This window comes from Crocodylus siamensis, chromosome 8, assembly GCF_052110815.1.
Source record: "Crocodylus siamensis isolate JL-2025a chromosome 8, ASM5211081v1, whole genome shotgun sequence".
NCBI classification, from domain to species: Eukaryota; Metazoa; Chordata; order Crocodylia; family Crocodylidae; genus Crocodylus; species Crocodylus siamensis.
In genome coordinates this window covers 1,249,429-1,276,946 of record NC_143402.1, presented here as the reverse complement: position 1 = coordinate 1,276,946, position 27,518 = coordinate 1,249,429, and the positions used below count along the sequence as shown (strand labels likewise).

General features: G+C 44.4%; 1 protein-coding gene across 3 annotated transcripts in view; it reads left to right on the top strand.

Annotated features, from left to right (window-relative positions):
* The first annotated feature begins 2,505 nt into the window (after positions 1-2,505).
* Positions 2,506-27,518, top strand: part of LRCH2 (leucine rich repeats and calponin homology domain containing 2) — a 78,376-nt gene continuing 53,363 nt past the window's right edge. For all 3 annotated transcript variants that reach the window (XM_090061511.1, XM_090061510.1, XM_090061512.1), the window contains exon 1: positions 2,506-2,800. In XM_090061511.1, the coding sequence (XP_089917637.1) occupies positions 2,524-2,800 (277 nt within the window). In that variant the 5' untranslated portion in view covers positions 2,506-2,523. The remainder of the gene's footprint in view (positions 2,801-27,518) is intronic.

Below are 27,518 nucleotides of genomic sequence, written 5' to 3'. Positions count from 1 at the left end.
TCCAGGACAATCGCTAGTCACAAAAGTGGTAAACAATATTCCATCCAACAATAATATCACAGCAGAGCTGAGGGGTATTGCCCAATTTTTCTGCTTTCCTCCACTTGGTTTCTCAAATTGGAGTCTGGGAGCATCAGTGTCTCCCAGGTTATCACAAATGTTCCTTAATTTATCTTTCATGTGACAGCCTTGCCCTCGTCCTTTTATTTCTGCTTTTTCATACTGTCTGATGAGACTCCTTATTGATTTTTTCCTTGCTACACTGAATGCTGACTGTACTCTGCAGTTATTGAATAGATAGTCTTAGTGATTTGTTTTCACCATAGAAATCATGTTATTGTATGCAGAGAATTCTAATGCTCATAGCCCAATGATTTGTAGAACTTTTAAAACTAATATCTAACCCTGAACCAACAGACCACTATGTCGGCAGTTCAACTGGGAATTCAGCGTAATGTACGTTCCAGTCAATAATATTCTTATATTACTTTTAAGAGTTGCCATGGACACCATAAAAGACTTGGATCAAGCAAAACTGTTCATCAGATGAGATGAAAACTGTTTTTTTTCTTTTACCTTGCAGGTTGAAAAGGAATTTTTTGTTATCTTAGGAAAATTTTACACACCTTCAGTTGTACTAATTCTCTGTCTCAAAGCACAGTATAAATTTGTTTCTCCATGTTACCAGCAAGATATAAGCTTTCAGCAGCATAAATGAATATGTATGTACAGTTTTTCTAAAGTACTTTTTACTCCATACATATTTCATTCCACCAATATCACATTTTATAGCAGGTCAAATTTTCTATGGAAGTCACTGGAGGTTTGCTCATTTACCCCCATAGAAAATTTGCTGGTTTACTTGAATACCAGATTATTATGCATAAATTATGAACAGTAGTTTCTGATTACCTTAAATTGCAACTCTTCTCTCACTTTGTAGAGGTATTCGTGTGCTGTACAGTATAGAGTACTGAAATGTTGATTCTCTAAATTATGCAATTTGTTCAAAGCCATTGAGCGGATTGATTCATGCAGATGTTTCCAATGAAGTCAAGGTATTGCTTTTATGAGTAACGAGCTGCTGTATTACACCCCATTAAATTGGCTACTAGTAGGTTATTATGACTGAACCTGAAGGTTAAAAGTCTCACCTTTTTACACCTGGTTTGGAAGTGACATTGGAAGAAGGTGAAGGGACTTCCCCTGGGGGTGATGCGGGGATTGCAGTTCTCTAATTTTGGGGGGTATTTGGGGAAATCAGCAGTTGTTTCCTGTCTGTGGGTTGCTTGTTTCTTACTGCAAGCCTTCTGGCCTTTGCAAACACTATTTGCAGCATATTCTTTTTAAGTCAGGAGAGTCTCCCTACAATATTATAAGGAAAATTAATAAATCTAGTAGAACTAGCAATAACCCCACAGTATTAAATGTTGCCACAGTTCTCGATCTTCAAGGACAATGACTGATAATAGAAATGATGATCATATGTAGCTTTATCAAACTACCTAGCCATATCTCGGTCACTTGGGCAGGATTTCACATGTATTTTGCAGGACTATTATTTATGGTATCCCTTGCAGGAAATGCCTATGAGCTACCTTGGGGAAATAAGCATGCAGCTGGCAAACACATTGGGAGATTGTTGTATAGCAATAAAAAACAATACTCCAAATCAATCGTTTCCCACTTCATTTCTCATCTTTGTGATTTCCAAGGCTTCTCAGATTGCAGCGTATGAGGGCACGAGGATGCCTAGTCCCGTAGAGCAACCAAACCTAGACTCATTGCTTGCATTAGATCCCATCGGTTTGCCAACAAAGCGACAGATTAATCTTCACGACGCTCAGCTTTCCAGTGACGTTTAATTCCAGCGTTTTGGTGTCCCTGGTCGTAGCTTGTCGTGGCACTGAAGGGGCAAGGTTGGGCTGACACACGACTATTCAGAGCATCAGGTCCTGCGCGCTGGATCTGACACCGCACAGGGACCCAGCGTGCAGGTGAGATCCCATGCCAGATCTGACCGCTGCCATCAGATCCATCCATGTGCACGTGGGATCCGGCCACGTGGGCTGTCACGACCACGTGCCCCGGCCTACAGGGCTCCCTGCACGTCTGGAAACACAAGAGCACGTGAAGCGGTGGCTCCCCCACCGCCAAACGGCCAGGCCCAGGGGGCGGGGACATGCCTGGGGGCCACAACTCGGCCCACGGTCCATGTGACGCAGCGGACCAGGATGCAACCACCTGAAGCCTCGACTGAGCCACAACTGACGCAGCTTCCCGCCTCAGGGAGGGGCCTAACGGGGTCCCGCCCCTCAGTGGCTCCGCCCCCCGGACATTGTTATGGTGGGCTGGGGTGGCCCCGCCCCCTGTGTCGCACGCAGTAGTGGGCGGGCCGCGCGGCCGTTGTGGTGAGGGCGGGAGCCGCGCGTGCGCAGTGGGCGAGCAGCGCGGCCGTTGGGGGTGGCCCCGCCGCGCGTGCGCAGTGGGCGGGCGGCTGTGGGTTGGGTTGGCCGCGGTGTCATGGCGGCCGGGCAGGGCGGCGGGCAGGGGCAGGGGCAGGGGTCGGTGCCGGGTCCAGGGCCGGGTCTCGGGCCGGGGCTGGGGCTCCCTGCGCACCTGACGCTGCCGTACGCCGCCGGGCCGCCGTGGGGCGCGGCCGCCCTCCCGCCGCACACGGGGCGCAGCCTGGACCGCGCGCTGGAGGAGGCGGGCAGCTCGGGCATCCTCGGCCTCAGCGGCAGGAAGCTCCGCGACTTCCCCGCCGGCGGCTACGACCTCAGCGACACCACGCAAGCAGGTGCGTGCCGCGCCGGGATGCGGGGGCTGCAGGGGTCAGGGGCTTGGGGGGACATTAGAGGAGGGGGAGGGGCAGGGCTGGGGGTTGTATGGGGTGTGGGGGGGCGGGGCTGGGAGGCATCCCCTGTGGGGGTGGAGGAGGGGATGGCGAGCATGCGGCGGTTTGGGAGGGGCAGGGCTGGGGGTGCCCAGGGGGGTTGTGTCGGGGACCCCGGGGGGGCGGGTTGACTGGGCCATCGGATTCATTTGCAGTTTCAAAAAGAGCTGGGTGTTTCAGCTGGTCCCTGCCTGGAGGGCGCGGCACGCCTCCCTGGGCAGCGTTGTCCCCAGCGCATGCCTTGGTCACAAATAGGGGGATCGGGGCGGGATGCGTGCGTTTGGCAGGCTCTGTGTGCCAGGGCTTAATGTATTCACCGTGTTGGTAAATAACACGGATGTGGGAGCTGGACCTTGGTTCCGTTCTGGCCGGGGTACACGAAGGGGATTGCTTCAGTCTCGTCTCGAGGAAATCTGGTTTATAGTCAAATCTGTTGGGGGTTTTGTCGGATGTGTTGTTTTTTTTACAGTGGTAGTTCTTGATGTATTTGGTATTGGAGCAGTCCCTGAAAATGAGCTATTTAGGGTACAATGCTAGCACAAAGTATATTAATCAGGATCTGATGTATTGTTATTGGCTGTAACAGTGGTAGCAGTTTTATAAAACACCTTACCAGGAACATGCGTTTCAAGGCTTTGGTTTCTTTTTTTATCCACTGGGTTGTGGTAATTGGTTTATCATCTTGAATAAGAGACTGCCCATTGTAGTGCCTTCATCTGTGACAATCCTGTGTTCCCGTGATCTATCAAATACTTATTCTCCCCAACCCTTTGTTGTGGACTGCATGTTTTTGTTAGGTCATAGACGCTTGTGTTCTATGATATTATGTGAGGTTTTGTGAGCGTTTTTTTTTTATGTTGAGGATTTGTGAAAGATTAACCCCCCCCCCCGATATTTAGAATATCCAGTATTGGGTCTTAATGTCTTTTTCTTTTTCCTGGCGCAGGTGTTGGATTTGCATGTGCTAAGCAGAATGTGGGTAGGCGAGAGTGCTTTAATTGTCTGGGAATAGGAGCACAAAAATAATTTAAAATTGCTCAGTAATGAAATGTACAGAACATGTTGAATATTTGGGCACAAAAATTGCTCAACGTTTAAAATGGAAAAATGAGGAGCCCTTGTATATAGAGAGTCAGTTACCAGTAGAGCTCTTCTGTTGTCTTGCATGGAGTTTATTAGGGGTCCATGCATTTTAATAGGTGTGCAGTGATTGTAAGGTACCAGCAAAACCACTTTGATAGATTCAAGATTGATTTGACTTTCTGTGTAAATTATGGCTATCTGGCTTTTCTGTAACTGTTGGTAGTCTGATCCCTGCCATTTAGTAATGCTCAGAAGCCTCAGCCAGGATTAAGGCCTCTATATACAAGGCGCTGTGTGTTCTTTAATGGCATCGAACAATGCATTTAAATCGGTTTTGCTGTACACAAACAATAGAAGCTTGACATTTGTCAATGCCAGAAATTATTACTGGGACTTGTGTAAGAATTCATCTCGTAATGTGGGGTTGTATTTCGGTTCTTTTAAAGGGCTTTCTAAAATGTACTTGAGAGCGCTTTGTAATATTTATTTTTATTTGGCCTGTAGACTGTCTTGTCTATTTTTTGACTGGTGGGTGGATATTTTAGCATTCAGCAAGCGCATTGAAAATTGCTGCTTGCAGATTGTCTCTAAGGAAAGGTTGGATTCTGGATAAGATTCTGACACTGCCTTTATATTTATTTACAGCCATTTTTATCGTACTTATCACTATTTACAAACAAGCTTTATATTGCAACCTGCTGTGAGTTTAGGACAAATTTCCCACATCTTGCATAGGTATCAAGGAAGGAATGAAGATTTGGGTTAAAAAATACTCACTGTTATTTGGTGCCTCAGTTGGGCACTAAATTTGCCACTTTTTGGATTTATTTTCCATGGAGATCTGAATATTTGGGTGGCAGGATCTTAAGATAGGCACTCAGAATAAGTGCCATTTTTGAGAGTCTGACTACATGGCCAGCTTGCATGAGGTTTGTGGCAGAAATGAGAACGGGATCTAGAACACCAGTCTCTGCTCCAGGGTGGGTAGCGGTTCCCAAACTCTGACAGGCTGCACACCACCAATTTAAAATGATAAACCTTAAGCATTACCAGCAAATTTTTGTCATATAGAGTAATTAAAGTAATTATAATAAATCTTTAAATGCATACCGCTGACAGGTTGCCTGTATACTACTGGTGGTACGTGTACCACAGATTGGAAACTGCTGCCTTAAGCCATACCATCCTGCCTCTTCAGAGACTGCTTATTGAGCTGGAAATTGAATAGTTTTGGGTAATTCAGACTTCTAAAAAAATGTTTTTAGAAATGTTAGCGCTAAATTATTTGTGACACACAGGGCTACACTTAACTTCAACTGAATTGACTTCATTAAGAGGCAGAGGTTGGACATTGCCTTGCTTGCTTCCTTCTCCCATTGCCTCAGGTCCTTTGTATGGAATTTTTTGTGCCTACTATATCTTTAATTGGTTTATAACCCGTAAATTGCAAGGACTGTAACAAATATTTATGACATCTCATTATGTTACAACTTATTTGCTTCAGTAATCTCGCAGCATAATACTTGGCCCCTTAATGACGTCAGACGCTTCAACAGCTTCAGGATTTCATTAAACCTCTCTAAAGTTCTTTTAAAGTGCTTTCTTGCACTTCCTTTATCATTTGGCTGTTTATACAAGTTGTTTGGCTCTGTTGAGCAAGCTATCTCAGAAAAGTCTAGGTAAACTGAAGGATGTTCAGAGGGCGGTGCTCTCTGAGAAGTATCTTGAGTCTCCAGGCCTGCATCCTCCCTCCTATTATATGCATGTCATTAAACCCAACGGGAGTTAAGCAGCCAATTATATTGCATACCAACTGCACCAAGGAGTAAGTGTTTTTTGTTTACGTCTTCAGCCAGACAGCTATGCCCTGGTGAAACCTGCCATTGTGCTTCCTTTGGCTTTTAGTGTTTTATAAAACAAACAACTTCTTAAATATGCAGGTTTAGTACTCATGAAAGGCATTAGGTTGACAGCCCCTTAATATCAAAATTCTCCACGTAACAGAGGTAGCCCCCTCAGCTGTGTCAGTCTTCCCAAGCAGATCTCATCCCTGTTGATTTTCAGTTTATTTAATCAGATCTTACGAGTACCTATTGAGTTCTCTTGATGTCCATCCCAGAAATAAAAAATTATAGCATAGTGGAAGACTGCCCATAAGCATATATATTTTGATCCTTAGCTCCCGCAACAGCCTCAACAAAGGTAGGGAGGGGGAAATGGTTTTGCAGCATGGTTATAAAACCCTCAGCTATGGAGGGAATATCTTTAGAAGTAACAGAATATTCAAGCTTCCTGCCTTAGGATTCCTGGATGCCTCTGCTGAGACTATCAATAAGCCTTTCAATTGGCAAGCACAGTTTAGCACAGGGGTGGGCAATTATTTCAGGCAGAGGGCCGCTTACTGAGTTTTTGGCAAGCCATTGAGGGCCGCATAACAGGCAGATAAATATTTATTTTCTAAATTTTTTAGGGGCCCTGCAGGCCAGATAAAATGGCCTGGCAGGCCACATTTTGCCCACCCCTGGTTTAGCATTATTGACTTATCTGAACAATATTACTTTATATTTAGCTGGCCCCTTTCAGGTGGCCCAGTGGTACAAACTGATATTCTCCTGTGTAATGCAGATAGGCTTGTGACTAAAAGGATTTGTTGTGAGGATGCCAGTATGAAATTTAAATTGTGCACATACCGGTATGTCTTGAATGAAGTCCTCTAAACCAATTGCACTTTCTTGGGTAAAATAGTGCTATGTCCTTTTGACAGCATGGATTAATTAGAATGGCAACTAACCAAATAATTTATAAGAACACACAAAATCCTTCATTTTAGAGGCATAAACTGTTGTTGCCTAATGTGAATCTGGATTATCATAGAGGAAGTGAGTAAACTGCTTAATGGAGAACATATGTCATTGTTACTGAAGAGGCTGCAATCAGAAGGACAGTGTGAAGTTTGCAACAAATTTATATTGACTTGAGCTTCACTAAGATTTTGTTGGTGCTTCTTTTGCTTGGGGAAGTGCCAGACTGGAAGTCTGGAAAAAAGAGGAACGTTTACAACAGAAGCAGTGTAGAAGCTGCCTCCCCTGGGCTGTTTGGTAGTCCTTCTCTTACCCCGCCCTGCGGTGACCACAGAGGAGTTAGCAAGCACAGCTAGTCCCTGGCTTATCTGCTAAAAGAAGGCCACCAGCGTAACTAACTGTAATGTTGCTGGAAATGATATTGAAGGCTTTAATTGGCTTTTCTCCCCTGTAACATACCAGTCATTTAGCTTGTGCTCGTACAAGTGACAGTGAACAATATTTCCCCAACCCTCAAGCTGTACAATAAGTAGCATTTTGAAATGGGGTGACTAGTATTTCACACAGTGTTCTGATAAAGCTGCACCCCTTTTTCCACATGATGTAAATATGAATATATATATAAATAGGTGTTTATATTATTCACAGGCCTGCTCCTTATACAGTTTAACATCTAGTTTGTTTTGATCCCATTTGCACATTGCATAGGTTTTGTTAACATTTCCACTGTAAAACCTAGATAATTTTCTCAAGCTGATATTGTTTTTTGAGTTCTGTGAATTGAGTAGTTTAATTCCACCCCCCCTCCAATCTGTATTGCTTTGTATTTATCAAAAGAGATTTACATTTTCCATCATGTTATCTATTCACATGTTTTGTTTAGGTTTCTCTCAAGTTCCCATTAGCCCTTTTTTGGTTATATCTAATTACATTGGTCGGTATAAATTTTGCTGCTGCATTACTCATCCTCTTTCCAGTCAGGAAATGGTTTACGTAGAATCCAATTCAATATAGAGCTGTTCTAGGAGTCTTCCCTTGCTGTAGGCTAGCTAGGACCTAGGTTGGGGCTTGCAGACTATTTGCCACCCCAGGCTGCTGCTTATGATCCAGTCCCCATGGCAGGCTGCACCCTGCGTTTCCCCTGGAGATCAGCAGATCTGCCAAAGGGAGTATATAGAAGAAGGTAGATGCGAGGACCCTAGGGAGGCTGCCCCTGCCAGAGAAGAGAAAATAAATGAATGTGGCTGGCAGTAGGATTCTGTAGACGCCTCTGCTGCAGTGGCTGGGATTTCCTAAGCTGCTGTGGGCTGGGTCCAGTCTTTTCATGGGCCATGAAGGCCCCTAGGTTGCTGACCTGTGGCCTAAATGTTTGCCCTACCTGCCTCCAGCCTCCTGCAGGGGATGGTAAACTTCAGGGTGGAGTCAGCCAGGGAGCAGCTGCAGAAACAAAGACTGGACCTGCAGAAACACAGGGGAAGTCCACTCAAGGCTGTAGTAGGGTACTTGCATAGGGCAGGCGGGTTGTTTGTTTCAACCCTCTTCCTGATTCTCTTCCCCTTGGTTTCAGTCTATACCAGCTCCACATCTTCCTTGCACTGTCCCTTGCTCCTTCCTTTCTGTGTCCTTTTTCCTTAACCAGTCCTCAGTTGCATTTGTTCCTCTCTATCCCCCTGATGTTTGCTACCACATTGTTCACTCTTCCAGGGTGTCGCATCCTTTCCCTGCCCTGTGCTTGTCTTGCCCAGATTTTAAGCTCTATGGTGCGCATAGCCTGCTCTTCTGTCTGTGTGCTTATTTAGTGCCTAATATAATAGGTGACCTTTCTTATTCATGTTTACGTAAGTGCCTAATAAGATGAAAGGTTTGCTCTAATATGGTAATATTAGATGCATTTGATACTCCACTTTCTGTTGCGTTGGGAATTCTTATGAACAGGGCAGTTTCCTCAGGGAAATTTCATCTTTGCAATGAACTGAAACCTCTTCAAAAGCCACAGCAGCGTGGTACTGTGTGCTGGCAGAGCTTGGATGCTCCTTGAGTTGTGGTGTAGTGGCCACTCTGCTACCTTCATTTTTGTGTGCTCAAGGAAGGAGGAGGGGGAGTACTCATCTAGTTTGGTTTCCCAACTTGGGATGCTACCTCAGTGGTCCATCTCTATATGCCTGACCAAGCACACCATGGGGGGGCAGGATCTCTTGAGTTTGGAGGGAAGGGAAAAGGTGTGCTTGGCCAGGTTCTCCTGCTGGACTCTGGACAATGCACTAAAAGCATATTTGTCTCCCCCAGGCATTGGATGACATTGGTCTTCTACAGCCACTTAATATAGGTCAGGTGATAAAACTGCATTGCCATAGCAACGATTCAGGGTTGAATCATGGTGATGCGTGATTGGTAAGGCAGGAGGGAAGTTTTATGTAAGAAAATCCCCCGCCCGATTAATGTAGCTTTTAAGAAAGTTTATTGTGTTGCAGTCAAGAATGCAGAAGTTGGGATATGCCAGTTTGATGATTGTGTGTTTGTGCAACCCTAGTTCTGTGCTGTGACAGGCTCTTTCCTGTTTTTTGTCATGTATAAAGTATGATCTCCACCCAATATGGGCCCCTGTGTTCTGAATGGGGCACAGACTGGACTTGTTGGGAACCAGAACCAAGACTCTGAGAGCAGCCACAGACTGGCATCCTTTGACTTCTCAGTTCCTGTTTCTGCAGTCCAAATAACATTTGTGGCCTTTCGTGTATGTAGCTGTGCATTCATTAAAAAAATGGTTACAGCCATCCATCCTACAATTTCACAAATTAAAAATGTGCAAGAAAAATGACTCTGGATATAGTTAAGACTTGCTTTAGGAGGGGGGAAAAGATGGACTTTTCATCACATCCAGATGAATATAAAGATGGGAAAGAATCTCGAGCTTAAGGAGCCCTTTCAAAACTTGTTTGGCTAGCTCCTGTTCAGTATAAATGCAACGCCAGCTCTATGCTGGTACCAGTGATGGTGGTGTTTTGCTCAGAGGAAAAAAATGAATGTTTTGGGAACCAGGTTCTAAGTCCAACCTATATATTGCAATTTCTCACATACAGCACACATTAAAAACAAAACAAAACAAAGCAACAGCTGCTGGAAATTAGAGTGCATGTTTTTTTTAAGTGAGAAAATACGATAACAGCAGCTTCTGCAGGAGGAGTCTACCCAAGGGAAAGAGAAAGTAAATGCTGCAAAGGGGTCTTCACAGTAAGCACAAGGGAGTAGTAGATGCTGGCTGCGAGCACATAGTCTTTCCCCTGGCAGAGGCTTATGCTGCAGAAGCTGCTTTTTTAAAGCAGACCTGAACCTCTTGTGCTGGGGCAGAAGGTCCAGTTTAATCAGCTGGACGGGTTCTCAGCTGGCTTGGTTTAGGCCCATAGCTGACCTGGCAGGTGTTTTTGGCTGTCCACACCACTTAGCTTGGGAAGTGAAGAGGGTTTGGATAGTTTGGTTGAGCCAAGCAACACCAGTGGGTTGTCACCAGTATTAACAGAACAGCCACAGTTTTGCTCCCTACCCAACCCCAGCTGTAGCTGCCTATGTTTTCCCTGGGAAAGCGGCAAAAACCTGGATACCATATTTACTCAAATGTAATACAACACTGAATTTTAAGTTGACTCCCAATAATTAGATTCCATATATAGAAAATGCATAATTTTGTTATAATTTCATGGGTATAGAATCTGATTATTGGAGTTTTGTCTTGAATTTGTCTCCCTCCTACCTCTACATCAAAGAAATAAATCTGGGGGGCCAGGTGGCCTTCCCAACTTCTTCCCCTGCAGCTCCCCCTCCCTCCCTTATCAGAACCTGCTCTCTCTGAGCACATGGAAATGAGGGGCAAATTTGAAAGTCACTTTGTACTTTGGGTTCCTAGTCTCAGTTTATACAGTATTGATCCATTTTATCTTTTTCAGGCTGCTGCAAGCGTTAGCACAGGTACTCCATGAACAAGTGCAAGGTGATGCACCTTGGGAGGAACAACCGGCACCATACCTACAGGTTAGGGAACTCCCCTCTTCTCAGCACGGAGGCAGAAAGGGATCTGGGGGCATCATTGACTCCAAGATGAACGTGGGCCGGCAGTGTGGGGATGCAGTCAGGAAGGCCAACCGCACCTTGTCATGCATCCACAGGTGCATCTCGAGCAGGTCCAAAGAGGTGATCCTCCCCCTCTATGTGGCACTGGTCAGGCCGCAGCTGGAGTACTGCGTCCAGTTCTGGGCGCCGCACTTCAAGAGGGATGTCGACAGCATGGAGAGGGTCCAGAGGAGGGCCACTCATATGATCAGGGGACAACAGGGCAGGCCCTACGAGGGCAGGCTGCGGGACCTGAACCTGTTCAGCCTCCAAAAGAGAAGGCTGAGGGGGGAATCTTGTGGCCTGTTACAAACTGGTCAGGGGGGATCAGCAGGCATTGGGGGAGTCACTGTTCCCCCGATCACCGGCAGGAGTGACCAGGAATAATGGTCACAAGCTGGCAGAGGGTAGGTTTAGGTTAGATATCGGGAGGTGCTACTTCACAGTCAGGGCGGCTAGGGTCTGGAAACAGCTTCCAAGAGAAGTGGTGTAGGCTCTTACCCTGGGGGTGTTTAAGAGGAGGTTAGATGCACATCTTGCTGGGGTCATTTGACCCCAGTATTCTTTCCTGCCATGGTAGGGGGTTGGGTTAGATGATCTGCTCAGGTCCCTTCCGACCCTAGAAACTATGAAACATACTTTTAAGCAGCACTTTTGTACCTACTTATGTATAGTACAAACTATGCGTGCCATTAGTCCAAAGCCAGAAGGCGCATGGCTTGCCATATAATTCGTTGGGCTGGGCCCTATCAGAGTCGGCAGCATTTCAAGCCATGGGGACATCTCTCTGGTTGCTTTATCTGCTCCTCACCTGGTTCCATGCAGTAGTTAGTGAAGGAAAGAAGAAAGATCTCTTGCTGGCTAGTCTTCTTTCTTCCCTTCCTCCTTGAAGGCACTTAGGAGCCATGCTTGTTCATTTTTCTATGAAATCTGTTTTCTCGCTGTTTCTTGCAGTGTGTGTGCAACTTCTGTAACAGGTTTTTATTTTGGGTGTGTGTGTATTAGTATGTATGAATTTGAACTGAAGAGCGTAACTTTATTTAGTAAAAAATTATTTATATCCAGCTCTGCTCTGAAGTTTCAGCAGCCTCGTTTCTGCTGAGATGCTAGTTAAGCATGTACTTACTGTGTCTGAGGAAGTGCTTCCACACTTCTCAGAGAACAGTACATAACAGTAATAATGTTCAGTGGTTGTAGTTAAAACTCAGCAAAACTAATTGACTTTACAGGAGGGGATCTGGCTGAGCATGAAGTTCTGTCCAACGCACAAAGTGAATGAGATGTTTTCCTTTTAAGCTGTAGCAGTCAGAAGTGTTATTGTGGCCCACAAAATGAAGGGAAATGTTGAGACAACATAATTTAAGCCTTTTATGGCTTGAATTTTCACAGATGCCTAAGAGTTAAGGAATTTGAGGCACATGCTCCTTCATTCAGGCACTTGTGAGATTTCTTCCTTTTACCTTATTTAATTTTGTGCATTATTAATGTATAATAGTCATTGCCAAAAGAAATGATAATGTTAAACCCTGAAAGAAGGTGGGCAGCAACAAGAAAGCTAAAGCTAATATTCAGTCTTAATCATTGCTTATCTTTTGCACGTTTGTAGTTCAGAAGGACCATAGTGATCACATTAAAACTATTTCAACCAATTTAGAAGTTTTTAATGGTTGGAGGGAGCTTTCCTACATACGTAAACCAGCAGGAATATGCAGTGCAATTACTGCTGATTATGTTAGAGGGATGCTATCGGAATTGAAAATGCCAGATTTGGAACAGAATGCTCTTTTAGGTGGTTTTTAAGTATCCCTTAATTTTTGTTTCATATCTCATTCAGTGCTGCTGACTTAACTTTCCTTTGAAAACAAAACAAAAGCCCCCCATGCCAAATACTTACACATCACTTTACAAACAGTCTACTTCATGCTTATATTTACCACTAGCTGTTCTTTTCATTACACATTTACTTCCTCTTTGTGGACATTCGTGTGAAACTGCTGAGTCCAACTCCACTGCCTGCTGCTAAAGAAAATGAGTATAGGCAGTTTCTCAGAAGACTTCACATTAATTGCAGTTTAAGATGTTTTTTCTCTGTAAGCATGTGTGTGTGTGTGGTTTAAAATGTTAAGCTAACACAAACTGAATACCGAAGGAGCATTTTTTTCCCTCTATCCTGTTACATTCCACTTTATATAAGCAGTTTATACCCCTAGATTAAAAAAATCCTTTCTAACATTCTTGTGTAGAGCACTTGAGAAAAGAAAACACAGCATTAACTGCTCTGAAGTCTGCTTTTAGGAGGGACGCATGTTGACAAAGGAAAGCTTCATCCAATAGGACCCCTCATGAGAACATCCAAATTTAGATTAAGGCTCTATCTTCATGAACTACTTCTAACTTCTGGTGTTAGACAGCAATTGCCACAGCTCATCTGTGTCCTTGTACTTCTGGCAGCTCCATGCAGCTCCACTCAGCAGCTGTGGCATGAAGTACCCCCGGGGAAGGCATCACCTGGTAAAATGTGCCCTTGTACCTGCAGTGCTGGCTGGACAGCCGTACAAGCAGGCTAACATACTTGGTTTTTGCCAGACCTGGAGTTCTTCTGGCAAACTTGGTGCAGATGAGGCCTAAAAAATTCAGGCTTTTCTTTGTAGCATGTGTTTAGGTACTATGGTAACATTCATGCACAAAAAAACAGTTCTGCTCTGACTATTCTGTGTACGTGTGGGCCTAGCCAAATGGGGTCACTGTGTCTGTTCTCAAAAAAATATTAACTAGATATATTTTATGCAGCATCTGGATGCAAAAAAGATCATCTAATAATTGTAAAAGTGTTTAAAGTAATTATGCCACTGTACATGTTATCATAGACACCCATGAATGATAGAAAGTAAATCTGGAATGGGCTTCCAAGAGAGGTGGTACCAACACCTAACTTGGAGGTCTTCAAGAGGAGGCTTGATAGTCACCTGACCTCGGTCCTCTTTCCTGCCAAGGGCAGGGGGTTGGACATGATGATCCTTTGTGGTCCCTTCTGACTCTACAGTCTATAAAATGGCCAGAAATGGGTTTTATGCTGTGTGCACCTTCCCTGAAATGAAGCAAACAAATTGGAATCTATTTCCTGAAGCTCGCTTTTTATCTGTATCATCTGCTTGTGCTAAAGAGTAAGGTTGACAAAATCTGAGTAAATTCTTTTTAATTTTTTAAAACAAAGTTGATTTTGATTGAAACAAAAATCAGTTAGGATATATTTTCAAGCAATTTAAACTTGAACATTAACACAATGAGCATACTGGAGAAGAAAGACATAAATTATTGATTTAAAGTATTTAAACATAAAACACACTTGCAATTAGAGCTCCCTACTTGCTTGCACTATAAAATCAGTATACTGTCCAGATAAGTCAGATATGACTCTAAATAAAATGGGACTGGAAAAAAATCCTGTAAAGAGCTTGTGTCCAAAAGAGGGAAGGAACCATCTAAAACTTGGTGTAAAAACCACAACAAACAGCTACTGAAGGCTTCAGCTGTTTGCTGTGGCTTTTGTTTCAAAGGGTGTTGCCACTTTTCCAGGCAGTGGCTGGGCAGCTCTAGCTTGTTGGAGAATTTGGGCCCTTTGAAGCAGAAGCTGCAGCAAGCAGCTTCTCCTCAGTTTGGTAATGTGCTGTGAACTGCCCAAATCTGAAAGATCCAGGTTCTACGGTACTATGAATGCATTGAACCAGAGCTTGAAAAAGCCATTTGCTTCTGTCACGTAGGAAATGTGCAATGGCAACACAAGGGCCTACAACAAAACTTTTGTAAAAATTAAGCTTCCTTTCCTTACCAAAAAGGTTCTTTGCTCTCTCTTGCGGTTGTGAAAAATACTTTCCAAATATGAATGCAGAACTATAGGCTTTGCAGACAGCTTCAGTTCCTTTGCTGCTATTTTAGTTTCTCCAGACAGCACCAAAAGTGTAATTACATCTTCTCTGATTTTCTTATTACTGTTCACAACTGTAGTCAGCAACAAAACTGATTTGAGTCACGTTAGTGTATGTTGTTGCTGCTTAGGGCAGAGACCCGTTGTGGGAGAGATGAGTAAGCTAGTCCCAAATCCTTTGCCTGAGAAAGCTGGAGATGGGTAGAGCAGCAATGGCTGGTCCCTCCTTTGGAGCAGCCAGCAGACATGGTGGGAGGGCTGGGGGGAAAAGAGGAGTACTTTTCCCTTCCAACAGTGTGGAATTAGGATAGAGGTAAAGGGCTTCGAACTGCAGCTACTAGGAGCTGGTCTTTGCCCAAAGGCTTTGCCTGTTGAGACTTCCTTTTGGATTTACTCAGTTTGGGAGTTGGCCTAGCAGGTGTAGTTCTTTGTATAGCAAGTGTTTGAACCCTTGTCATATTACAGATCTTGACTAATTAATATACTAATGAGTCAAGAATAAGCTGTAACTTGTGTTGACATTTTAAGAAATAATTAAAGAATGGCATTAAGTTGCTCTAAAAATGTTTGCAGGTTTTTGCAGAAAGTGTATCCTTAATTGACCCCTTAAATACATTTTGTGGCCCAGAAGTGCAGCACTGTCTTTTTACTGCTAGAGTTAAGTCATCAGGGAAATCTCTCTTTATTACCAGAATTTTACTGTGGGCAGGGTATTAAAGACAGTTGTCTTTATTAAGTTCTTATGTCCTGTCATGTGGGAGGCTTGTTTTCTTCTTTCCCCATGGTTTTATGATACTTGCTTAAAAAAAACCCAAAAAACCTCACAATTTGCATGGATTTTGAGTGTCACCCATTCAGCATTAAGTTTTCATTAACCATCTTTTGTAGAAGATTGTAAATGTGTTAAATCTTCCCAAGTTACAATATCTAGTTACTTGATCAGAGTGGAGAGGTTATGAATTTCAGAAGAGTCTAAATTAAATGAAGTTGCTATTTTGTTGCTTTGAGTTGTTTGGATTTTATTGTTGTTACATGTTCCAGCAAATCTCATTTTGGGTCTTTGTACTATATTCTGCCTCCCTTTGCCATCTTCCTACAAAAAGTACTAGATTTCCAAGATAAGTAAGAGGGATGCTTGAAACATCTTTAAAAATATATATATAGCTGGCTGATACTCTTTCAGATCTGTTCTACATGGATTGGTATAGTAATCAAGCCACAAGGTGTTTCATGAACTGATGGTACCTTTTGTTCTTTTTGAGAAGAAATGATTTGTTTAGGGAGGTTGTAAACCATGAATTACAAAGGCCTTTCATGTGTAAGAATGAGCTTTTCCAGACAGTAGCTGTCAAATTATCCTTCTCCTTAGTTTTCATTTACATTCAAATACTGTTTAAATGTATTCCTTTAAAGTGCTGAGGAGCCCATTTTTTTTAGATTCTGAAAGCACAGTCTTGTTTGGAATTGGATACATGGTTTTTCTGCTGCAAAATGAGCATTTAGATGTATTTTTAATCAGTTGACAAAAAGGGCACTAGAAGTAATTTAGCATCCAAAAATGACTGAAAGGGAAGATGTAGTGTGAAACAGTCTTCTGAACACTGAAGTATCATTTAACATACTCACTGTGAAAACATTTACACAAATTCAAGATGACTTTGCATTTAAGGCAAGCCCAAGTTCGTTATAATTTTTCATGCTGGGGGCGGGGGGAAGTTGCATCTTAAATTCATCCCCCCCCCCCAAGGAATGAATTCCCTCACAGCTTGGCCCAGTGGCAGGGGACCAAGTGGTGGGGAAAGTCGAGGGCGGGCAGAAGGCTTGCTTCTTTCTTCTACCCATTTGCCTCTGCCACTTGCAGATCTGGGAAAGTGTTTTCTATGAAGCCCTTGGTGAAATTGCCTTGGATGTGGTACCCTGATTCAGTAGGCTTTAGGTTTATAAAAAAGGTGCGTTTGTGTGGTGCTATATCAGGGGAGGCGCTTGGAAGATCGGAGTCCGAGGCTGCCCTGCACTCTTAAGTCTGCTTTGTTCTGAAGTCCCTCTACAAGATGACAATAGAAAAGTTGCATTACAGAAGGCAGTTTTCTTGCTATCGTGTTTCCTAGAGCTTGACGGGCCTTCCTGTGGAATGCACTCTGGAGAGCTCCCAGGACATGCCTGTGGGTCAAGGATTTCCATATCATCCTTGGCATTGTGACGCACTGAGGGACACTTCTCAGGACTCTGTATAAGTAACCTGCAAGCTCTGTAACAAGGATAAAGGTGGCTGAGACTGAGCACCCAGGATAGCCAAAGGCAGGCTGTCTCGGTGGGCAGAGACCAGCAAGAAGAGCAAAGCAGGTCTGACAAGTGATGCATTTGTTTGTGCTTCCCTCCTGTCCCTCATCTTTCCTGCCTAGTGCACGGGGGCTGGACCTGATAATCTTGCAAGGTCCCTTCCAGCCCCTTCCAGTCTATGAATTTATAAGCCCCTCCACCCCAATTACATTTGGTACACTTCTTGTACTCAAAGCAAAAACGAAACAAACCAGAGAAGTCTCGAGCTGCTTTATCAGCAAGAGATGCCCTTCACATTTACCAGTAAAAGTAAAGGAGTTCAGTGTCCTCTGGTAAATGGTGCCTGCTCTTGCCACACTGTGCTTCATTTCTGAAAACCAAGGATTGCAGCATTGTCGGGATGATGTGCAACAAATGTCCCAGGACCAGGTGCCTTCTTCACACAGGCTGTGGGGGTCGACAGGGGATGGGTGATACTGGTGAGGTAGTGATTATGTCCCAGTCTCTCCAGGCTACCTAGAAACCATGTGTAGCTGTTGGTCCAGACCAGGAATCCTTGCAGAGTATCTTTTCCACCAGGATAGAAATTTTATCAGATCCTCTGTGAGAGTCTCCAAAAAGAGCTGTGGCCGGTTCCTTGTATCTTTTCCTTCAGGTTCTGGGTTTAGTAACTGATAAATGAACCAGGGCAGCAGCAGGAGAGGGTTCTGCAGCAAGCTCCTATGTCAGCTGTAGGGCTCCTGCATTGCTACCAATAGCAAATTTGTTAGAAAAAGAAAAGACAGCTTCCTAATGTGTTATGCTACTGCTGTATGTCTTGGTATATCTCACAAGCTTCCTGTTTTTAAATCAGTGCCCTCAAGTAGGGAGGCCTGTGCGGGGCATCTTTGACAGGAGCAGCAAAGCTGACAGTGATGAAGAGACAAGAGAGACGCTTCAAGGAGGAAGGGATTGTGGAGCTGCTGAAATGCACCAAGGTTTCCAAATGTCAGTGGAATCAGTGGGCACCCTCAGGGCTGCTGCTCCTAACCTTTTGCCACAGCATTGATTTATTCCCCTTATTCAGCCATTCTTCCTCCAGTATCTTTGCTTCTTGTTCCTACCAGTCATGTGGCACAGGTAAGGATGGCACTATTCATAATAAGGAAGGGTTCGATCATGCTGGAAAGACCTTTGGAATCCATGCTGGTGGAAGGGGTAAGAAATTGTAGGGGTTTGCAGGCATTCAGAAATGAATGGGCAACTGAACAGAAGAAACAAAGGAGCTAGTAGAATGCTGTCATGGAAGGTAGGTGCTGTTCAGCCACAACTCCCTGAGTGGTGTGAGCATCCCATAATGTGTCTGCCACATCCCTCCATCTGAAGGTGGAGCAGGAACTCCTGTTCTGTTTATCTGACACGGTTGCTCAGTGTCTGTGTGATGCTGGCACAAGCCCAGTGATGCGCATGTGCTCATGTGGTCTGACAGAGTTGGCTGTTGAGTCAACAGAACTTGCAAAAACTTTGCAGTTCTGCATAACAGATCCTGGCTGTTTCAAACTGGGTACCCAGAAAATAAGGCATACCAGTTACTGGGCATCTTGGGGCCAATACTGCTTTGAGCTGGCAGCTGGACTAGATGAAGTCCTTTCCAGCCTAATTTTCGTATCACCCTGTGATCTGCTAGAGCTCTGAGCTGCATAGATATAGGAATTGATAGAGGCAGGTATTTTCTTATCGCATATGCACCTGCTCTAGACTGTCAGCTCCCTGGGGCAGGGACATGGTTATGTTTGTACATTTCCAAGTATACTTGAGGCACTGGTATATGATAGTAATCTTAATTACACAGAGAGGTTACCTCCAAAAGATCTTAATAAAAGAGCAGTAAAAGAAGAAATTAAATACAACCAGTGCACAGTAAAGAAATGTGAACAAAAAGGGATTGAGACAAAAGCAGTGGTGAAGAATGAAGTAGTAGCAACTGTGCCAGTGTGTCTAGCAGCATCATTTGGCCTTAATAATTCAATAAACGTATTGCTGTATTGTCAAGGTTATAACAAAAGCCAAAATAGGATCACTAATATAATAAGGAACTTGCACAAAGCCACTGGGCCAATTTAGCCCATTCATTAGCTCACCTTGAAGCCTGTTTCCATTCAAACCTCCTTTAAGGAGTCTTGTTAGCTTACGAAGTGGCACATGGTGTCATTCCCTCAACACCACCTGGTGAGTGTGTGGAAGGTCTCGGCCCAGTGGAACTGGTTCATTTAAGCATCACAGGGGAACAGGATTTGGGGATCCTGGGCAAGGGATGAAGGTCCCCAGTTTGCCTTTGGATGACTCTTTACCTAGGCTTCCTGCAAGTCATGCATCATCATTATGGTGTCCACACTGAACTTCCAGTACTACAAAGCTACAGGGCTAGCAGCATTAGCTGACAACAGGATAAGGCTCTTTCCCTGTGTGGTGCCTGCAGATTGTTGGGGTGAATTGGTGCATCCAGAGGGAACCTAGCCTGCTAAAGGCTTGGAATTCTAATAGAAATTGTTAAGCAGCTTAAGCATAGGAATAGATACCACCTCCCCAAAATACATTTTTAAAGCTGTAACATCATGCATCTGATCTTTTTCAACAGTGTTTTTGCTTTCTGGGCTCAGCAGACTTCCTTTTTGATAGGGCACTAAAAAGGTTTCTAACAGTATGGTGGCATTTATTTCTATCGTGGTATGCTGATGACATACTAATCTCTGAAGTCCTTTTAGCTAAAATCATTTAATTCTTTTTTCTTTTTACTACTAATGTTCATATTGGTTTTAGGGACACTTATGTTTGATGGAAGGCTAGGACATAAATTCATAAGAGGAAGAAACATTAGAGATCTCTCTGTAAGGCAGAAATACCCTAGGGCACATCTGCCTTTTCCAAATGCACATTTAGTTTTCATTTCATCAGGCTGATATTTTAGAAGTTAAAATACCAACAACAAAAAATACAGTGGAAACTATTTTTACTTTGGAAGCATAATAAAACCCTATCAGTTTTCTTGTATTTATTACCTTGGAAACTACTGTGTTAGGTTTTGTTTCTTGACTGAAACAAATGTTACTGTGTAACGGAAAAAATCCAGTTTCATTGTTTAAGTATTGTTTTAGTTTTCAACTAAGGACATGTTTAAGCTTTGTGGGTCTGTCACTCTTTTTTCCTTGTTCAGATTTCTTAACAATAAAATTTACAAAAGTTTTAATAAAAGGCCTGAAGTCTCTCTCTTTTTTTTTTTTAACATTGTTTTTTTCTTTATGTATTTATTAGATTAAATGTATGTGCCACCCTTCCAGAAGGGCTCAGGTGGCTTGAAAAACAGCAAAACAACCTGCAAAACAAGCAAATAAGAGAACCAAAATAATGTCTCAAAGCTAATAGAGCAGCTTGGCATATTGATTGTACTTGCAGGTGATTGCCCTTGACTGACTTTGGTGACTGACTTTGCCTTGGGGCATAAGGCAGAAGGTAATTTCTTAGGTACATCGGGCCCAAGCCATTTAGGGTTTTACTGGTCAAAATCAGCACTTTTAATTGCACCTGGAAAACTGTTGGGGCACGAGTTGTGCTCTTGGCATCCACCCCTGTCAAAAGGTGGGATGAGACATTTTGCAACAGCTGGAGCTTCCAGGTGGTCTTCAAGGGCAGCCCTACATAGGGCGCTTTGAAGTAGTCTAGTTTGGAAGACAGGGACCAGAATCTGAATCTGAAGGAAAGGATCTCAGCTTTCTCGGCTCATGGAGTTGGGGAAAGGCACTCCTAGCCACTGCTGCCACCTGGAGATTCAGGGGCACCTGATCGTAGCAGCACGGTGAACCTGAGTGACAAGGGGATGCTGAACCTCATCGGTGATAGGTGTCCCGTTCTTTCAGGCCACGTAGATTGCTCACCCCTATCACCTGTCTTGCCTGGGTTCAGCTTCAGTTGGTTCAGCTGCATCCAGTCCTCAACTGTGGTCAGGTCCTGGGAGAGGAGAGGGACCCTGGGCTGCAGGTTGGATGCGAAAGAAAGGTAGAACCAGATGTCATCAGCATAATGATGGCTTCTCTCTCCAAATTTCTGCACTGTCTGACCCAGGAGCCTCACGTATGCATTGAACAGGAGGGGTGGTGGAGTGGAGACCTCTGGGACGCCACAGGGAAGGTGCTGAGGGGGTGATGAGCCCTCACTCTTTACCATCCTCTGGGACCTCCGTGTTAGGAAAGAGTGGAACCAATTAAAAGCGGCCTGTGACAGCCTGCTAGGTTGTGTATAAAAGCCGTATCCCTCATGCTCAGCTGTATCAAAAGTCCCTGAATGATCGGGCAAGATTAACCACGCAAATTTTCCCTTGCTGCTCTTTGATTTCAGATAGTAACGTAGAGCACAGGGCGCAGTCTCTGTGCTATAACCAGAGCAGCAGCCGGATTGACAGGGTCCAGGAATCCATTTACATCCTGTCTGGCAACCGCCTGTTTAGTGACCTTCCCTAGAAAGGGGAGGTTTTAAATAAAGTGGTAGCCTGGCTGGAAAGTCAATGTCAAGTGATGGTTTCTTACGTAGAGGCCATACAATTGCAGATACAGAGGTGTCTGAAAGGAGGCACTGACAGCCCCCATCAGCAGTGGCCCCAGTCTCCTTCATCTGGCATTTAGAAGCCAGGGTGTGCACAGATCTTCCGCCCATGCACATCCTCTGTCTCAGTAGGCAGCAGCATGTACAACTGACCCATATTAATTGAACAAGGCAGAGCCTCTCCAAACTGGCCAGGTCATCAGTAACTATCAAGGTCAGTAGGATTGTCCCCCAGGGAGTTCTGGGATCCTACTAGCTCCATTAGTCAGGGAAGACCAGCCTAAGCGGTCCACCACTCCAGTGGGGGCATTGGAGGTCCAGGATGTGCACCTTTAGAAGGAAGTGGTCTGACTGTGACAGAGGTGACTTCCTCCCCAATAAACAGGACCCCTGTATCCAGGAAGGTGCAAAACGTTGGGTCCAACATACACCATGCCTCCTGTGTTGATCCAGTTACTGCCTGGGATAGACCCATGGTAGTCATGGAGGTGATGAAGTTTTGCCCCAGCCCCAGCCCTGAAGAGTTAGTCTTCATGTGGATGTTAGTCACTGAAGATGGTAAGTCTGGGCATCCTTGATACCATCTCCCAAACCAGCTAGGCTAGCTCATGTTCTTGGTACACCAGCAGGATCCCCATTCCATCCCTGGTCTCAAATGGGTGGGTGCACTTCATGGTGGGCAAGTTTGGCAGCAAATACTGCTTATTGCTAAATTGCCTTTGAAGATTATTAAACCCTCCCCCCCCCTCCAGTTGTAGGCTGAAGATGCACCAAGTACCTTGGCCACAGCTATTTTTGGCAAATGCTGGCCCAGAAGCCTCTTCCAGCAAGGTTTCAGTGATGCATGCAAGGTCAGCAACTCCAATCCTACTCAGGATGGAGGCTACTAATGTTAGGTCAGTGGTTAATATGATTGCCTTCTACGATCAGGTCACAAAATCCTTGGACGCAGGTGTCATGGTAGATGTAGTCTTTCTGGACTTCAGGAAGGCCTTTGACACTGTCTCCCACCCAGTTCTCATTAAAAAACTAGGCGACTGATGCTTACACAGTCAGATGGGTCGCAAATTTGCTGTGGGGCCACACTCGGAGCGTGGTGGTGGATGGGTCATATTCGACCTGGAGGCGTGTGGGCAGTGGGGTCCCCCAGGGTCCTTAGGCCCATGCTGTTCAATTTCTTTATTAGCGACTTGGACGAGGGGGTAAAAAGCACCCTGTTTAAATTTGCGGACGACACCAAGATTCGGGGTGAGGTGGGCACGCTAGAAGGGAGGGACAGCGTACAGCTAGACCTGGACAGGTTACAGGGGTGGGCGGATGAGAATAGGATGGGAATCAGTACTGATAAGTTCAGGGTGCTGTGCTTGGCCAGTAAGAACCAGCAGTATACCTTTAGGCCGGGAACTCCTTTCTCAAAAGCACAGTGGCAGAAAGAGATCTTGGAGTCATTATTGATTCCAAGATGAATGTGGGCTGCCAGTGTGAGGACGCGGTCAGTAGGGCATCACGAGCAGGTCTAAGGAGGTGATCCTCCCCCTCTGTGACACTGGTCAGCCTGCAGCTGGAGCACTGCGTCCAGGTCTGGGCGCCGCACTTCAGGAGGGATGTGGACAACATGGAGAGGGTCCAGAGGAGGCTACTCGCATGGTTGGGGGGCAGCAGGGCAGGCCCTAAGAGGAGAGGCTACAGGACCTGAACCTGTTCAGCCTCCACAAGAGAAGGCTGAGAAGGGATCTGGTGGCCATCTATAAACTTACTGGGGGGGGACCGGAGGGAATGGGAGAGACCTTGTTCCCCTGAGCACCTCCCAGGGTAATTAGGAATAATGGCCACAAGTTGTTAGAGAGTAGGTTCAGACTAGACATTAGAAGGCGCTACTTCACAGTCAGGGCGGCCAGGATCTGGAACCAACTTCCAGGGGAAGGGGTGCTCGCTCCTACCTTGGGGGTCTTTAAGAGGAGGCTCGATGATTACCTAGCTGGGGTCATTTGAGCCCAGTTTTCTCTCGTGCCCAGGGCAGGGGGTCAGACTGAAAGTTCTGCAAGGTCCCTTCTGACCCTACATCTATGAGTCTGAATAAAATAGCAATTGGAAATATTGGTCGATCAAGTTTTCACTGGCCCCATGACTCCTATGTAGTTAGCTTTATGAGTCTGAAGTCCAGTAGAAGCCAGGGTAGATCTACACCTTCCAGACTAACCAAAGTAGATACATGGCACAAGCTTTTGTGAATTGAAGCTGGCTTCATCAGATGCTGTTGAACATCATGTACAAAGGGACAGAGGAAGAAAAGGATGCGAACAGGTACCAAGTGCTACCCCCTGTGCTCTGAGGGCATTTTCTCTGCCTCTCTTCTCCCCCATATTTTGTTCTGCACAGCATCACCGCTGCTACACTAGTACCCTCCAACTAGTGGAGGATCCCACTGGGTCCTCGGCCTGACCATTTGCCCTAATCCATGGACGCTGTGATGAAATGGGAGCTTGGGAAGGAGGGCCTGATCCCAAAATCTTTTGATCCTGATAGAGCAGAAAATTTACCTGAGAGAGTTCCATTCTCTCCCACTCCCCGGTCTCTCATCCAGGGGAGCCCCCTTCCTCTGTCAGAGGGGCTAAGATTGTTCCCACAATCCTTTTGGCTTCCTCATCCTTCCAAAACATGCCTTATGCAATTAAAAATAATTAAGCTGAGATGAACATGTAACCCCTTTTTCCCCATTGATGGGCCATGTTGAATAGCACCTTTTATCATCATCTGCCCCTGGGTGGTGCAGAGCCTTAATGAGGCTTATCTTCAACCTGGGCCCTACCTCTGACTTGGGTGGCTGTGTAGCGCCTAAATCCAAGCCAGGCCTGTCCCCACTCTGGCCTTGGCTCTCTTGGGTACTGGAAGCAGTTTTATCACATTTGTGCAGTCCCACCTGGGCTGATTTGCCCTACAGAGAAGCCGGTCCGCTCAGGTGAATCTGCGCTATGTATATGTACTGTATTTTGTAATTAGCTCCTTTCAGCAGTCAGTAGTCTCTTACTTACTGGTAATACTTAGAATTTGCGTAGGCAGGAAAGGTTCTTTGAGTACATGTGATTACCTTTTATTAGACCAACAAATGCCCTTCAGGCCTAAGGAACGTTGTGTTTGTGTTCAAAAGCTTGCAAAGAACAATTTTTCCAACTATTTAGTTGGTTTAATAAAAGATTATCACATCTACCCAAAGAATGTTGTCTGTCTGTGTCCTTTCATAGTTAGTAGGGTCGGAAGGGACCTGAGCAGATCATCAAGTCCAACCCCCTCCTTAGACCAACATGGCTACAAGCAACTACCCTAAAGCATGGTAGATATACATAGTGCTTTTAATAATAATAATAAAAAAGCCTACCCTCTCACTCTGATAAAGGGAATTATAATTATCCCCATTTTACATGTTTACCCAAGACAGCACAGAATGATTGTGGGAGTGCTGGGAAGAGAATTCAGATCTCCTGACTTGGTCCTATAGGTTAGCCACAAAAACATCCTCCTTCCTCCTCACTTTCCACTGAAGTGAGGGAAGTTTCTATACAGGAAGAAAAGAAAAAAGACAGATGACAAAGCTGTATGCAGTTTGGGGCCCCACACTTGAAAAAGGATGTGGATATTTTGGAAAGGGTCCAGTAGAAAGCCACAAAAATGATTAGAGGTCTGGAAAGCATGACTTAAAAGGAAAGGCGGAAAGAGCTAGGTTTATTTAGTCTGGAGAAGAGAAGACTGAGAGAGGATTTGATCACAGTCTGCAAATACCTGAAGGGCGATTGTAGAGAGGATGGCGATGGGCTTTTCTCTGTGGCCATGGGGGACTGGACTAGGAGCAATGGCCTCAAGCTGCAACAGAGGACATGTAGGCTGGAGATTAGGAGGAAGTTTCTGACTATGAGGGTGGTCCAGCACTGGAACAGACTAGATGAGCTGCAAAATTTCCATCCGTGGACATTTTCCAGAGTAGGTTGGGCAGACACTTGACTGGGATGGTTTTTTCAGGGATGATCCTGCCTTGAGCAGGGGCTGCACTAGATGACCTTGTGAGATCTTTTCCATTCCTGCTTACCTGTGATTGTACAATCCTATAGATATATCAATAAAATCCACTTTAATTTCCAACACAGTTCTCAGCCTAGGTTGGCAGGACTTCAAGAGTAGCAATTATCCCACCTCCTAAATAAATGACAAACTATTTGCAACCACCCCTAAAACTGTAAAAGCAGTTCTGTTAAAATAAAATAAGGTACTATTGATCATGATTAGCTCCCATTAACCAGTCTAAATAATTTTTATAGAACAATATCAACATGTAAAAGAGTTCTGTAAATCTTCTACCTGTGAGCTTATTAAAAAGGAAGGGGAGCCAGAAATTATGACACTAACAGAGTCTAGGATTAAAATACACATTTTAAGCTGTATAGTTGTAATGTCAAAGATAATGAAAAAGTGTTATCCTCCCTCCCCCCATCATCAGTCATCAGTTAGAAAATGGTAGGTTAAGTAAGGGCTGACAGGCAGCTATCATCAGGAGTGATGCAAATGTAGGAAACTTCACTGAAATAGATGCTTCTTGCAGAGACTAATAGTTGAATCCAGCTACTTACTGAGGATTTTCCATTGAACTTCAGCTTGGTTTAAATTGTGCCAGCACTTAAGAGGGAAAAGGTGGTGCTTCCAAGAGTGTAATTCTGTAAACTTCTGTGATACAGAAATCTTACAAAATACCCCAATAATATTCTCTGCAGCACTTGGTTGCCTTTGAATGTCCATACGGGTTTTCAGCTCATCTTACCCACCTGTGAACAGAGTTTACAGAATGAGTCAGTAGCATTGAGCTAAAAATAAAACATGCATCTCCTAACCTAAGATTTGCCTTAACATAGGAGATGAGTCTAGTTTGGCATTCAGTGGCTGTGTCTACACAAGACTCTTTACTGCGTGGTAGATTAATCAACTGCACAGTAAAACATCACCATCTACACGTGCAGGCATGTACCACACAGTAAATTTACTATCCGCATTGATTAAAGCCAAATAGCATTAATTACATGTGTAGACGTGCCCAGTCTCTGATACCAGCTAAGACCCCATGCTTATGCTTCTGAGGACAACAGAAGAACCTGTATAATGGACAGTCACCTAAAACTTGCTTAGAAACAGAAATATCACTTGTGTGAGATCTCACTTTATTTGCTTATTTGCTTTGTAAAGTATTTGGAAAACTTTATTACTATTGGAATGAAGGCTTAATACTTTATTGGATAATGCGTTTTTTTCCATGGCCGATGACTGGAGCAGCAGAAAAACCTATGGTGAAGTTCTTGCTTGGCCGATTCTTGTAGTAGGAGATCTGCTTGGAGCAGGAGTTCATTGTTCCCCTGCTTGCTTTATTGAAGGCAACACATCTTCATAGTTTCATAGTTGGTCGGGTCGGAAGGGACCTGAGCAGATCATCAAGTTCGACCCCCTACCATGGCAGGAAAGAGTACTGGGATCAAACGATCTTGTTTCTGCAGGCTAGAAGATAACATTGTGAGGCTCAACTTGTGTTCTGGATTGCTGGGAAAATGCAAAATATGAATAACCTTTACCTCTTAGTGGAGCTGGTACTTGGAGATCTGCTGATGGAAAATTAATGCAACAACATATAGTAAACATGTCCTGTGTTTTAATGACGTATGCACCTTCTTTGACATCTGACTTGTTCCAAACAACACATGTTGTACAGTGAGTGATGAATTTGAAAGTCTCTTTCCAACTGAGGTGCTGTATTTTGACAACTTAAACTGAGTAAGGTGGTTTGGTCACAAAGCTGTGTCCAGCACTTTAATCTGGCTGT